Genomic DNA, 15,507 nt, shown 5'->3' on the forward strand with positions numbered 1-15,507 from the left:
GAACACAGCAGGGCATTCAGAACGTACTGAACACAGCAGGGCATTCAGAACGTACTGAACACAGCAGGGCATTCAGAACGTACTGAGCACAGCAGGGCATTCAGAATGTACTGAACACAGCAGGGCATTCAGAACGTACTGAGCACAGCAGGGCATTCAGAACGTACTGAACACAGCAGGGCATTCAGAATGTACTGAACACAGCAGGGCATTCAGAATGTACTGAGCACAGCAGGGCATTCAGAACGTACTGAACACAGCAGGGCATTCAGAACGTACTGAACACAGCAGGGCATTCAGAACGTACTGAACACAGCAGGGCATTCAGAATGTACTGAGCACAGCAGGGCATTCAGAATGTACTGAGCACAGCAGGGCATTCAGAACGTACTGAACACAGCAGGGCATTCAGAACGTACTGAACACAGCAGGGCATTCAGAACGTACTGAACACAGCAGGGCATTCAGAACGTACTGAACACAGCAGGGCATTCAGAACGTACTGAGCACAGCAGGGCATTCAGAACGTACTGAACACAGCAGGGCATTCAGAACGTACTGAACACAGCAGGGGCATTCAGAACGTACTGAACACAGCAGGGCATTCAGAACGTACTGAACACAGCAGGGGCATTCAGAACGTACTGAACACAGCAGGGCATTCAGAATGTACTGAACACAGCAGGGCATTCAGAACGTACTGAACACAGCAGGGCATTCAGAACGTACTGAACACAGCAGGGCATTCAGAACGTACTGAACACAGCAGGGCATTCAGAACGTACTGAACACAGCAGGGCATTCAGAATGTACTGAACACAGCAGGGCATTCAGAACGTACTGAACACAGCAGGGCATTCAGAACGTACTGAACACAGCAGGGCATTCAGAACGTACTGAACACAGCAGGGCATTCAGAACGTACTGAACACAGCAGGGCATTCAGAACGTACTGAACACAGCAGGGCATTCAGAACGTACTGAACACAGCAGGGGCATTCAGAACGTACTGAACACAGCAGGGCATTCAGAACGTACTGAGCACAGCAGGGCATTCAGAACGTACTGAACACAGCAGGGCATTCAGAACGTACTGAACACAGCAGGGCATTCAGAACGTACTGAACACAGCAGGGCATTCAGAACGTACTGAACACAGCAGGGCATTCAGAATGTACTGAACACAGCAGGGCATTCAGAACGTACTGAACACAGCAGGGCATTCAGAACGTACTGAACACAGCAGGGCATTCAGAACGTACTGAACACAGCAGGGCATTCAGAACGTACTGAACACAGCAGGGCATTCAGAACGTACTGAACACAGCAGGGCATTCAGAACGTACTGAACACAGCAGGGCATTCAGAACGTACTGAACACAGCAGGGCATTCAGAATGTACTGAACACAGCAGGGCATTCAGAACGTACTGAACACAGCAGGGCATTCAGAATGTACTGAACACAGCAGGGCATTCAGAACGTACTGAACACAGCAGGGCATTCAGAACGTACTGAACACAGCAGGGCATTCAGAACGTACTGAACACAGCAGGGCATTCAGAACGTACTGAACACAGCAGGGCATTCAGAACGTACTGAACACAGCAGGGCATTCAGAACGTACTGAACACAGCAGGGCATTCAGAATGTACTGAACACAGCAGGGCATTCAGAACGTACTGAACACAGCAGGGGCATTCAGAACGTACTGAACACAGCAGGGCATTCAGAATGTACTGAACACAGCAGGGGCATTCAGAACGTACTGAACACAGCAGGGCATTCAGAACGTACTGAACACAGCAGGGCATTCAGAACGTACTGAACACAGCAGGGCATTCAGAACGTACTGAACACAGCAGGGCATTCAGAATGTACTGAACACAGCAGGGCATTCAGAATGTACTGAACACAGCAGGGCATTCAGAACGTACTGAACACAGCAGGGCATTCAGAACGTACTGAACACAGCAGGGCATTCAGAACGTACTGAACACAGCAGGGCATTCAGAACGTACTGAACACAGCAGGGCATTCAGAACGTACTGAACACAGCAGGGCATTCAGAACGTACTGAACACAGCAGGGCATTCAGAACGTACTGAACACAGCAGGGCATTCAGAACGTACTGAACACAGCAGGGGCATTCAGAATGTACTGAACACAGCAGGGCATTCAGAATGTACTGAACACAGCAGGGCATTCAGAACGTACTGAACACAGCAGGGCATTCAGAACGTACTGAACACAGCAGGGCATTCAGAACGTACTGAACACAGCAGGGCATTCAGAATGTACTGAACACAGCAGGGCATTCAGAATGTACTGAACACAGCAGGGCATTCAGAACGTACTGAACACAGCAGGGCATTCAGAACGTACTGAACACAGCAGGGCATTCAGAACGTACTGAACACAGCAGGGCATTCAGAACGTACTGAACACAGCAGGGCATTCAGAATGTACTGAACACAGCAGGGCATTCAGAACGTACTGAACACAGCAGGGCATTCAGAATGTACTGAACACAGCAGGGCATTCAGAACGTACTGAACACAGCAGGGCATTCAGAACGTACTGAACACAGCAGGGCATTCAGAACGTACTGAACACAGCAGGGCATTCAGAACGTACTGAACACAGCAGGGCATTCAGAACGTACTGAGCACAGCAGGGGCATTCAGAACGTACTGAACACAGCAGGGCATTCAGAACGTACTGAACACAGCAGGGCATTCAGAACGTACTGAACACAGCAGGGCATTCAGAACGTACTGAACACAGCAGGGCATTCAGAACGTACTGAACACAGCAGGGCATTCAGAACGTACTGAACACAGCAGGGCATTCAGAACGTACTGAACACAGCAGGGCATTCAGAACATACTGAACACAGCAGGGCATTCAGAACGTACTGAACACAGCAGGGGCATTCAGAACGTACTGAACACAGCAGGGCATTCAGAACGTACTGAACACAGCAGGGCATTCAGAATGTACTGAACACAGCAGGGCATTCAGTTAGTGGGAATGGAAACATCAAGGCGTCCGGGCGTCCCACAGGAAGAGGAGCGCTGAGGGGACCAAACGGGCCAACATCCCGTTATCCATATTCTAACGGGCCCCAGAGGCAAACAGCAGAGGGCGCTGTTAGTTATCCATATTCTAATGGAGCCCAGAGGCAGACAGCAGAGGGCGCTGTTAGTTATCCATATTCTAATGGGCCCCAGAGGCAGACAGCAGAGGGCGCTGTTAGTTATCCATATTCTAATGGGCCCCAGAGGCAGACAGCAGAGGGCGCTGTTAGTTATCCATATTCTAATGGGCCCCAGAGGCAGACAGCAGAGGGCGCTGTTAGTTATCCATATTCTAATGGGCCCCAGAGGCAGACAGCAGAGGGCGCTGTTAGTTATCCATATTCTAATGGGCCCCAGAGGCCCCAGAGGCAAACAGCAGAGGGCGCTGTTAGTTACTGGCTAGTTAGGGAAAGTTAGTACAGTTTGTGACTCATCACATTTGTGATGACAGCTAGCTATGGCTGTTTTCAGCCCAAGGAGTGTTTTTCATGCCACACATTGACCTAAATGTTGTCATTTTCCAATCATTGACCTAAATGTTGTCATTTTCCAATCATTGTCCTAAATGTTGTCATTTTCCAATCATTGACCTAAATGTTGTCATTTTCCAATCATTGACCTAAATGTTGTCATTTTCCAATCATTGACCTAAATGTTGTCATTTTCCAATCATTGACCTAAATGTTGTCATTTTCCAATCATTGACCTAAATGTTGTCATTTTCCAATCATTGACCTAAATGTTGTCATTTTCCAATCATTGACCTAAATGTTGTCATTTTCCAATCATTGACCTAAATGTTGTCATTTTCCAATCATTGACCTAAATGTTGTCATTTTCCAATCATTGACCTAAATGTTGTCATTTTCCAATCATTGACCTAAATGTTGTCATTTTCCAAAGGGAGTTGGATTGGAACAAATGGAGAGGTGATAGTAGACACCTTTATGAACACATTTGTGAAGAGAGCTATTGGTAAGCATTCATTTTGCAGATCAGGTCACACATTTGGCAAACTTTCCCTAACTAGGTGTAACAGCCAACCCGGTCTCACCCAAACACGGTGAAATAGCACGGATTGTGCATTTCCGTACATAGACACCTAGAAATCTGTACATGTTACACTGAAATCCTCCCCGTAGACCGCGACGGAGGGGTGCCATCTCACTGAAATCCTCCCCGTAGCCCGCGACGGAGGGGTGCCATCTCACTGAAATCCTCCCCGTAGCCCGCGACGGAGGGGTGCCATCTCTACGGAACTTCAGCCACGAGAGACACCACCGAGCGCGCTAAGGCGCGCAAGTTGCCGCGTCGAACGTTACGAACTTCGGTAGAGCCGACTCAACTCTGAGTTGTAAACCCAATAGCACAGAATCGTAAATAATGTCAAAACCGAACTCACCCAAACACGGCAAAATAGTTAGGCAATTCCGCACATACAATACAAGAGTAGTATAGTATAATGTGTACGGATTTTGGGGGTCTCTAGGCTTGTATGTACGGAATTGCCAATGTCTAAATATCAGGCGACGGGCAGCAGGCAACAGTTAACTAACTAGGTGTAACAGCGGTGTCTCTGAGCTGACCTGTGTCAGGCAGCAGTCCCACCACAGTGACGTTAACTAACTAGGTGTAATGGCACCCTGGGCTGACCTGTGTCCAGCAGCAGTCCCACCACAGTGACGTTAACTAACTAGGTGTAACAGCGGTGTCTCTGAGCTGACCTGTGTCCAGCAGCAGTCCCACCACGGTGAAGTTGGAGTGGGAGACGCTGTAGTGCAGCGCGGTGTTGCCGTTGCCGTCCGTCATGTTGACCACGTGCTTCAGCAGCACGGCCGACACCTCGGAGAACGCCATCAGGTAGTCGGACACGCGCGGCGGCTGCGCCATCTTGGCGCTGGAGATGCGGAACCACTCCAGCTGGACCAGGTGCGTACTGGAGAGCTGGGGAGACAGTTGGTCAGAATGTCGTTAGCACAGATAAAACATTGCATACAAAACAAATACAGTACGTATTTTTATTGCCGAAGCAGTCTGTCCTACATTTGCAAGACGAGTGACGACTCTAAACACGACCTAGTCATGATTGTGTGCCTCCTAGTGACCTTCCTAGTGACCTAGTCATGATTGTCTGCCTCCTAGCGACCTTCCTAGTGACCTAGTCACGATTGTCTGCCTCCTAGCGACCTTCCTAGTGACCTAGTCACGATTGTCTGCCTCCTAGCGACCTTCCTAGTGACCTAGTCATGATTGTCCGCCTCCTAGCGACCTTCCTAGTGACCTAGTCATGATTGTCTGCCTCCTAGCGACCTTCCTAGCGACCTAGTCATGATTGTCTGCCTCCTAGCGACCTTCCTAGTGACCTAGTCACGATTGTCTGCCTCCTAGCGACCTTCCTAGTGACCTAGTCATGATTGTCCGCCTCCTAGCGACCTTCCTAGCGACCTAGTCATGATTGTCTGCCTCCTAGCGACCTTCCTAGTGACCTAGTCATGATTGTCCGCCTCCTAGCGACCTTCCTAGCGACCTAGTCACGATTGTCTGCCTCCTAGCGACCTTACTAGTGACCTAGTCATGATTGTCTGCCTCCTAGCGACCTTACACAGTGAGTGAACCAACTCACTGTGGTCGGGTTGTGGTGAGAACGTTGGAAACGAACGAAAACGGGCGCTATACAAGGGCTTGTTGCACCTGGCAGTTATGACTCGAGTCATTTTCTTGTTTGTAAATGAACGCTCCTATTTGATCACACTACAAGCGTCGCACAAAAAAATATCCAAAGTAGCGATGCCACTCACACTCACACACTCAAGTATGAGGACAGTGAAGTGAATCAGATCAGTAAGTATTAATCAGACCAGTGTGTGTGTGTGTCCAGTGGAAACCTCGTATGAATCTGATCTCAGGTCAGAATGGGTAAAACATGACACTCACCACCTCTTTGCTCTTCAGCGTTTTCACGTCGTCGCTCAGGTGGTTCTTCAGGACGAGACACGCTTCGCGCATTTTAGCGCTCAACTCAAACCTGACACAGACATGACAGGAGGACGGTTAGATGTTTAATATCTGCTATACTTACAGTCAGTCACACCTTCACAGATCTGCACGTGATCTAGTCGACAGACACGCCATGATGACGCCGTGCGTTTATGGCTTGCATGTCTGTTTTTTTTCGTTGGGAGCTATGCAGTGACGGCACAACATCTTACAAATACAAATATAATGTATATGCCAACTTAGCTAAAGTTGGATAGATGATGCTGAGCTACGGTAAACATGTTTGTATAATGTTTAAGTTCTCATATTGAAACGAGATGAAGAAAGTCCCACACAGTGACAACAGCTGTTGTGCCCTCTATGTTCACAGACAGACAGACAGACAGACAGACAGACAGACAGACAGACTCTGCTGGGTAGAGCTAGCTTTCTTTAATATGGAGCACTCTGCGCACCACACACACAATATAGAGCGAGTTTATATTTCAAAATATGTTTTAAAAATGTAAAGACATTTTTGTGCAGTCACAGTTTACGAACGGCGCTTAAAGCTTGTTAATTTTCATTGTTCAGAATCAGCTTTGTCTGTATCAAAGCTTTACAGAAGCAAAGAAGTGGGTGAAATACGTTCCTGTAAGATAGGGAAGAAAGGGGGGGAGAAAGAAGATCAAACAAGAAAATAAAACAATACAAAATATCTACGTATTTACATGGAGATAAGAGTGTGAACATGAGCATGATGCTGTGCATGACATACTTATATACCGTACTTAGTTAACCCATTTTGGGGCGGGAACCCATTTTGGTGTTAGCATTATGTCATGCATTAGCTGTAGCAGACCTACAAGCTCGTTGGCTTGTAGCTTGTAGGTCTGCTATTTTTGAAAAATCGAAGAACCACTGACATAGAAACATAGCTTTTTCAGAAAACTGTCAGGATGTAGAAGACATTTTTAGAATCTGATCTCAGGTCAGAATGGGTTAAGGTGCTAGAGAGAATTCAAAAACAAAACACGTGGGATTAGGTTTCAAAATGTCAGCGCGGTGTGACGGCCAAATAATCCACATAACGTAGACTGACGTTTGATTGGTTGATTGGTGTAATCCGTAGGAATAGGTCCATGAGGAAAAAGCAAAGAAAAACAAAAGCCAAGTCACATGTCTGTATAATCCATCCACAGAGGTCCAAGGAAGAAAATCCAAGTCACTTGTCCCTGGTGTAATCCACCAGCCTGTCATCAGTCTGCGGAACAAGGCGTTATGCCTGCCCGGTTACAGCCACACCTTTGCATTTGCGAGCGCCTTATAAGGAATGTGCGTGAAACAAATTAGGTTAGTCTTCCATTAGCCTGAGCTAACGTGTTAGGTTTCTGGTCTAGAGGGGCGGGTCGCGGCTCAGATTTGCGCACGCCCTGATTGGATCTCATCGATCTGTCCGTCACCCCCGGCCCCTCCTCTCCCCCCTAGTGCAGCGCTACCTACGTCACGTCATTTGGAGCGACGCCCACCGGGAAGGGCTGACTCCCACTTTTAGACCAGAGCGGCCAATGCGTTCCTCCAGGCTTTCAATTTTTTTGCACCAACAAAAATGAAAGCCTGGTACCGAGGCTAGTCTTCCATCGATTAATTGGACAGCACCGACCGCTTACGTGCATGCTTAACCCATTCTGACCTGAGATCAGATTCATACGAGGTTTCCGCCGGACACACACTGGTCCTGATGAACCCATTCTGACCTGAGATCAGATTCTAAAAATGTCAGTCGTTCTTCGATTTTTTTCAAAAATAGCAGACCTACAAGCTCGTATCGCGCCACTCGGTGGCGCGATATGAGCTTGTAGATCTGCTATTTTTCAATAGATAAAGCATAACATGATGCTAACACCAAAATGGGTGCCCGGTCAGAATGGGTTAAGGTAGTGGCTATAGGCTGTTTTGTCAACCAGCAGACATCCTACCCGATGACACCAGGGTCTATAGATCTGGTTAAATAGAGTTTCGCTCATTACTCACTCTGGCACAGATCGTAGTTTTAATTCTGTGCATCAGTTTGTGTAATAAGATTATTTCCGATTTCAATTTGACCTGGAAGTGTACAAAAGACAGAATAGCAGATCTACAAGCGAAATAGCAGCTCTACAAGCGCTCCCACGTGTCGTGAGCTCTCCTTGTAGATCTGCTATTTTTGATGATAGTTTGGTGCAGTGGTTTGACAGCCACATTTAGGAACAAACGGCGTTATTGTATTACTTTGCATCATCTGCAAAATAATACAATTACTGTAGATACTTAAACACATTGACGGCCAACAACGTAGATCTACGTTGTCTCAGATCCAATGATTGACTGCCATGGACCTATAAAGCACTTTGAGCTACATATATAAATAAAGTTTATTATTATTATTATAGATGGTGATCTTCGTCAACCTATGAACGATGCTATGACTTGCAGAGAGAATAGCAACCGTGTGTGTCCCCCCCAAAAAAGAAAAAAAAAACTCCAATGCTAAAGGATTTATAAAAATGCTTCTATCTTTGATTTATTTTCCAGGATTCCGTGAAACACAGGATAGATTAAAACATGAACATGGCCCTCAACAACCATCAACCGGGTGACACCAACCTCCAGGGTGACGCCAACCTCCCCAGGACAAGGACACTAACCTGGGGTGACAGGAACTCAATCCCAGATCACATCAAAGTGTGCCCTCGCCACATTTCAAACCAACCAATCAAAACCTGTGTGTGTTTGGTCCGACCCTAAACCTATAATCTCACAGGAAGCCATGGGTTCGTTTTAACCTGCCACGGGTTAGTTGTAACCTGCCACGCGTGTCGGGAGCGACATGCGTGTTGTTAGTATGTCTAACCAACGTACTGTACTGCACCCACTCTTTTCAGAGTCACATTCCCTACTGTAATCCTGCGTTACTTTTCTAGTTTTTTAAACTTTTGAATCTATTTTCGTTCCTAATAAAGTTGTTTTCAGTTGGGTTTTGTAAAGGTGACTTTGAGCACTCAGAAAGGGCGCCACATAAATTGCACATATCATTATTAATATCCTCATTATGAACGTTAAACAGTGACTACAGGTGTACGTACTTACAATTTACAATTTACAATTTACAATTTAGGCATTTAGCAGACGCTCTTAATCCAGAGCGACTTACATTTAAGCAAGAACAAAAGCATGGGAATACATCACATAAAAGCATTTATCATGAAACATGCGTAAGCTAAGAAGGTAACAGTGGAATATCTATATGATGAAACTATACATACACTATACATAATAAACTATACATATTCACTACTATGCTATACATATGTACTATGGCGTGCTATGACTATATTCAATACAATTATAGTGCTGTCTACATAACATGCTATAAGTCTGTATCAAATGCTATCTAAGTCTACAGAAATGCTATCTAAGGGGGTAGGGTAAGTGCTATGGGCCATGATGGATTCTGAAAAGGTGGGTTTTCAGGCTACGGCGGAAGATTGGGAGTGATGCTGCAGTTCTGACTGCAATGGGAAGTGCATTCCACAGTTTTGGAGCCACTTACTTCTCCTTGACGGCGGCGGCGTCCTCCTCCTTGGCGTCCTCCTTGGCGGCGGCGGCGTTGGCGCGCAGCGCCTCCTCGTCCGTGTCGCTCTCGTCCAGGTTGACGTTGCGCTCTTCGTCCGACGTCTCCTCCTCCTCCAGCGCCGCCTCGTCCTCCTCCGTGCTGTCCTCCGAGCACTCCCCCGACGAGCTGCCCTCCCCTCCCTCCACCTCCTCTTCCTCCTCCTCCTCCTCCTCCTCTTCCTCCTCGCTGGACGTTGATTCGTACCTGGGGTACGGGGTATAGTCGACACGTACACACGGGTTATAGGGCTGTCACCGTTAGACGCTTTACACACGGGTTATAGGGCTGTCACCGTTAGACGTTTTGAAGTTGGCGCTTCATTCTCCACACAAATAATTGCAATTTACGATTTAAATGTGGGGGTTTTTTTGGTGGGGTTTTTTTTTTGGGTTTGGTTTTTTATTTGCTTCATATCACAAATTGGCACGAGGCAGATATGACAAATAACTTAAATATACTAAGAAATTACTAAATTATTGACACATTTAATAACTGTATACTTTTTTGCAAGCAAGCTTGCAGATCAGCTATTTCTGCTAATTTGGGAAAATGTCAGAAATTAGGACTGAACATCGACAGACAGACAGACAGACAAGACAGACAGACAGACAGACAGACAGACAGACAGACAGACAGACAGACAGACAGACAGACAGACAGACAGACAGACAGACAGACAGACAGGCAGACAGGCAGGCAGACAGACAGACAGACAGACAGACAGACAGACAGACAGACAGACAGACAGACAGACAGACAGACAGACAGACAGACAAGACAGACAGACAGACAGACAGACAGACAGACAGACAGACAGACAGACAGACAGACAGACAGCTCGTCTTCTCCTATAAAAAGCCGTAAAAAGCGGAGAAACGTCCCAATGTGTTCCCAGTGTGTCTCGCTTAGTTTCTACGTTGCTGGAAAATGTCTGCCTGCAGCCTACACATAAAAAGCATTGTTTATGGTCAGCCTACACATAAAATGCAGTGTTTATGGTCACAATACCATCCGCTGATAGGCTTAAGGCTGTTTTTACAGGGGCCAGCTAAAATTCCATCCACCTGCAGGTGCTCGTTTGGAGTGGTTTTGAAGGAGGGTTTTGAAGGAGTCACACCATTTATGACTTTTGGTAGGTTATTCCAACATTCTGGTGGCGCAGCAGCAGAACGAATTCGACCTCATTTATCCCATTCTGACCTGAGATCAGATTCATACGAGGTTTCCACTGGACAGTACACACACTGGTCTGATTAACCCATTCTGACCTGAGATCAGATAAAAAAAAATGTCAGTCGTTCTTTGATTTAAAAAAAAATAGCAGACCTACAAGCTCGTATCGCGCCACTCGGTGGCGCGATATGAGCTTGTAGATCTGCTATTTTTCAATAGCTAAAGCATAGCATGATGCTAACACCAAAATGGGTGCCCGTTCAGAATGGGTTATACATGATACACAGGGATTACCGGTGAGTGGAATGTGAGGGAGAAGATCAGAAGAATGCCTAAAAAAAACCCTCCGGCCCTCAGAGAAGAGTCCTTCCCTGGGATAAACGTGTAACATACAGTACTGTAGGTACAGTAGGCTGTACAGTAGGATAAACGTGTAACATACAGTACTGTAGGTGCAGTAGGCTGTACAGTAGGATAAACGTGTAACATACAGTACTGTAGGTGCAGTAGGCTGTACAGTAGGATAAACGTGTAACATACAGTACTGTAGGTGCAGTAGGCTGTACAGTAGGATAAACGTGTAACATACAGTACTGTAGGTACAGTAGGCTGTACAGTAGGATAAACGTGTAACATACAGTACTGTAGGTGCAGTAGGCTGTACAGTAGGATAAACGTGTAACATACAGTACTGTAGGTACAGTAGGCTGTACAGTAGGATAAACGTGTAACATACAGTACTGTAGGTGCAGTAGGCTGCTCATTGAAACCCCACTGTATGCTGTTTTAGTTAGTTAGTTTCATTTATTGTCCACGTGTGGAAATTCGTCTTCGGTCTCAAACAGTAAAAAACAAACGGTTACAACAACAGCAACAACACTTAACACAATTATTTTCACATGGCAAAAAGTGCAGGACAACAGTGGCAGATACATTGGAAAACAAACTAATCTAGCGAGACATGGTATCATTTAGTGCCTTAATGGCATTTGGTATGAAATCATTTTTAACCCATTCTGACCGGGCACCCATTTTGGTGTTAACATCACGTTATGCTTTAGCTATTGAAAAATAGCAGATCTACAAGCTCGTATCGCGCCACCGAGTGGCGCGATACGAGCTTGTAGGTCTGCTATTTTTTTTTAAATCGAAGAACGACTGACATTTTTAGAATCTGATCTCAGGTCAGAATGGGTTGATCAGACCAGTGTGTGTCCGGCGGAAACCTCGTTATGAATCTGATCTCAGGTCAGAATGGGTTAAGAACTGTTGGCTGGCAGAGGGTCAAACTGACCCTTAGCCAGCCAACAGTTCTTAATTGAGGAGGTCAGCGTGACCTCAGCTCAGTGCTTGAGTATTATTTGAGCTGGCCTTTTTTCACAGGTTTCCTCCCTGCTACAGGCAGCGCTGCTATACTCACCCTCCGTTGAGAATGCCCACGAACTGCAGACTCTTCTTGCCGGTGGTTCTGTTCTCCGCCGAGTCACTCCCATCCTTCCTCTTCATGATGGATTTCAACATGCCTGCAGAGACACGAGGAGAGGATGCACATTGGGGGGGCATGATGGGAGGGATTGACACCATGAACCCCGACGTCCCCATTGGGGCATAATGGGAGGGATTGACACCATGAACCCCGGCCTCCCTATTGGGGCATGATGGGAGGGATTGACACCATGAACCCCAGCCTCCCTATTGGGGCATGATGGGAGGGATTGACACCATGAACCCCGGCCTCCCTATTGGGGCATGATGGGAGGGATTGACACCATGAACCCCGGCCTCCCTATTGGGGCATGATGGGAGGGATTGACACCATGAACCCCGGCGTCCCCATTGGGGCATAATGGGAGGGATTGACACCATGAACCCCGGCCTCCCTATTGGGGCATAATGGGAGGGATTGACACCATGAACCCCAGCGTCCCTATTGGGGCATAATGGGAGGGATTGACATGATGAACCCCGGCCTCCCTATTGGGGCATGATGGGAGGGATTGACACCATGAACCCCGGCCTCCCTATTGGGGCATGATGGGAGGGATTGACACCATGAACCCCGGCCTCCCTATTGGGGCATGATGGGAGGGATTGACACCATGAACCCCGGCGTCCCTATTGGGGCATGATGGGAGGGATTGACACCATGAACCCCGGCGTCCCCATTGGGGCATAATGGGAGGGATTGACACCATGAACCCCGGCCTCCCTATTGGGGCATGATGGGAGGGATTGACACCATGAACCCCGGCCTCCCTATTGGGGCATGATGGGAGGGATTGACACCATGAACCCCGGCGTCCCCATTGGGGCATGATGGGAGGGATTGACACCATGAACCCCGGCGTCCCCATTGGGGCATGATGGGAGGGATTGACATGATGAACCCCAGCGTCCCTATTGGGGCATGATGGGAGGGATTGACACCATGAACCCCGGCCTCCCTATTGGGGCATGATGGGAGGGATTGACACCATGAACCCCGGCCTCCCTATTGGGGCATGATGGGAGGGATTGACACCATGAACCCCGGCCTCCCTATTGGGGCATGATGGGAGGGATTGACATGATGAACCCCGGCCTCCCTATTGGGGCATGATGGGAGGGATTGACACCATGAACCCCGGCCTCCCTATTGGGGCATGATGGGAGGGATTGACACCATGAACCCCGGCGTCCCCATTGGGGCATAATGGGAGGGATTGACACCATGAACCCCGGCGTCCCTATTGGGGCATGATGGGAGGGATTGACACCATGAACCCCGGCCTCCCTATTGGGGCATGATGGGAGGGATTGACACCATGAACCCCGGCGTCCCCATTGGGGCATAATGGGAAGGATTGACACCATGAACCCCGGCGTCCCTATACTAGTTGATAAGAAAAAAGTTTTTTTTGTTCTTTTTGCCGATCTTGTAGGCCTCAAGATCAGGTAGATTATACAGTTATAGTCGTCAATGTACACCGTTTTTAAATGTACAAATATTTATTTCCCCCCAAAAAAAAGGAAAAAGAATAGGTAGTTAAACAACTAGTCGACTAGTGAACTAGGCAACTAGTAAAAATGACTAGAAATGAATGCCCTAGTGGGTTAGTGTGTGTGTGTGTGTGTGTGTGTGTGTGTGTGTGTGTGCGTGCGTGCGTGCGTGCGTGCGTGCGTGCGTGCGTGCGTGCGTGCGTGCGTGTGTGCGTGCGTGCGTGTGTGTGTGTGCGTGTGTGCGCCCGATAGAGTGAAAGAGAGTGTGTGAGAGAGTTTGTCAGACGTCTGGCAGACAAAGACCTTCTGTGATGTGAAGGTACGTTTGATGGATGTGTTGACAGGGGATTCACCGTGACATCATTCATACCTTCAAGCTGTGTGCGCGCGCGTGTGTTGGAGAGAGAGAGAGAGTGTGTGTGTGTGTGTGTGTGTGTGTGTGTGTGTGTGTGTGTGTGTGTGTGTGCGTGCTTGCGACTTGCATGCGTACTATTATTACACATACTTGTGAGGGCCAGATGTCTCCACAATTATAACAGGATTTGAGAAATGTACTGTCCGTGTCGTGAGGACAGTTTTCCTGAAATGTACTGTCCGTGTCGTGAGGACGGTTTTCCTGGTCCTCACAAGAGAAATGCTTGTTTTTTTATGTGTTCAAAAAGATGTTTCGAGTTTACAGTTAGGATAAGATTCAGGTAGGGGTAAAGGTTAGGCATCTTTAGAGGTTAGGTTTAGTGGTTAGGTTTTAGATTCAGGTAGGGGTAAAGGTTAGGGTTAGGGTAGATTCAGGTAGGGGTAAAGGTTAGGTTAGATTAAGGTTAAGGTTAATAAGGTTAATAGGTTAATAAGGTTAGATTCAGGTAGGGGTAAAGGTTAGGCATTAGAGCATTAGATTCAGGTAGGGGTAAAGGTTAGGGGTAAAGGGGTAAAGGGGGTTAGGGGTAAAGGTTAGGCATTTTTAGAGGTTAGGTTTAGTGGTTGGTGTTATACCAGATTTATACTTGGTTACATGCTGGTGTCTCTCACACACACAGAATTAACTTTTTTTTTTTTATATATATATTTTTTGTCCCACAATTTTGTAACCCATTTTTCACCCCTGTGTCAATCATCCTGTGATGTGATCCTGGGCTCTACACACCCTCCGCCAACCTAGTCCCCATATATGGGGGACAAGGGGAGACCAACCTAGTCCCCATATATGGGGGACAAGGGGAGACCAACCTAGTCCCCATATATGGGGGACAAGGGGAGACCAACCTAGTCCCCATATATGGGGGACAAGGGCAAGGGGAGACCAACCTAGTCCCCATATATGGGGGACAAGGGGAGACCAACCTAGTCCCCATATATGGGGGACAAGGGGAGAGCAACGGACTTAACTCATGCTTCCTTCATGCTTGAGTGTCCAAGTTGCTCCTTTACACCTGACAGGGGGGAGTTTCCCTGGTTGGACGTAGCGCGTGGAAGGAACACGTTATTCCAACCAGTTCCTTTCCCCTCCATCAGGCGTCCCGGCTGGCCAGGGGGAGGCAGTTTAGAGACCAGGATTACTGCATGTTTTTGTGAGGGTATCTACCCTAGGGGACACGGGGAGAACATGCAAACTCCACACAGAAAGGCCCTTTCGCCAACCCCGCCTTC

At 47.5% G+C, this 15,507-nt stretch overlaps 1 protein-coding gene across 1 annotated transcript in view; it reads right to left on the reverse strand.

Annotated features, from left to right (window-relative positions):
- Nucleotides 1–12,486, reverse strand: part of kank3 (KN motif and ankyrin repeat domains 3) — a gene marked incomplete at its 5' end in the record, with an annotated part of 45,693 nt that extends 33,207 nt beyond the window's left edge. Inside the window, 4 exons of the mRNA XM_083768034.1 lie at nt 4,805–5,024; nt 6,015–6,105; nt 9,649–9,915; nt 12,305–12,486. Of these exons, the coding sequence (XP_083624160.1) occupies nt 4,805–5,024; nt 6,015–6,105; nt 9,649–9,915; nt 12,305–12,486 (760 nt within the window). The remainder of the gene's footprint in view (nt 1–4,804; nt 5,025–6,014; nt 6,106–9,648; nt 9,916–12,304) is intronic.
- Nucleotides 12,487–15,507: the final 3,021 nt, after the last annotated feature.

Source organism: Protomyctophum parallelum (genome assembly GCF_964188405.1).
Source record: "Protomyctophum parallelum genome assembly, chromosome: 6".
Taxonomy (NCBI): domain Eukaryota; kingdom Metazoa; phylum Chordata; class Actinopteri; order Myctophiformes; family Myctophidae; genus Protomyctophum; species Protomyctophum parallelum.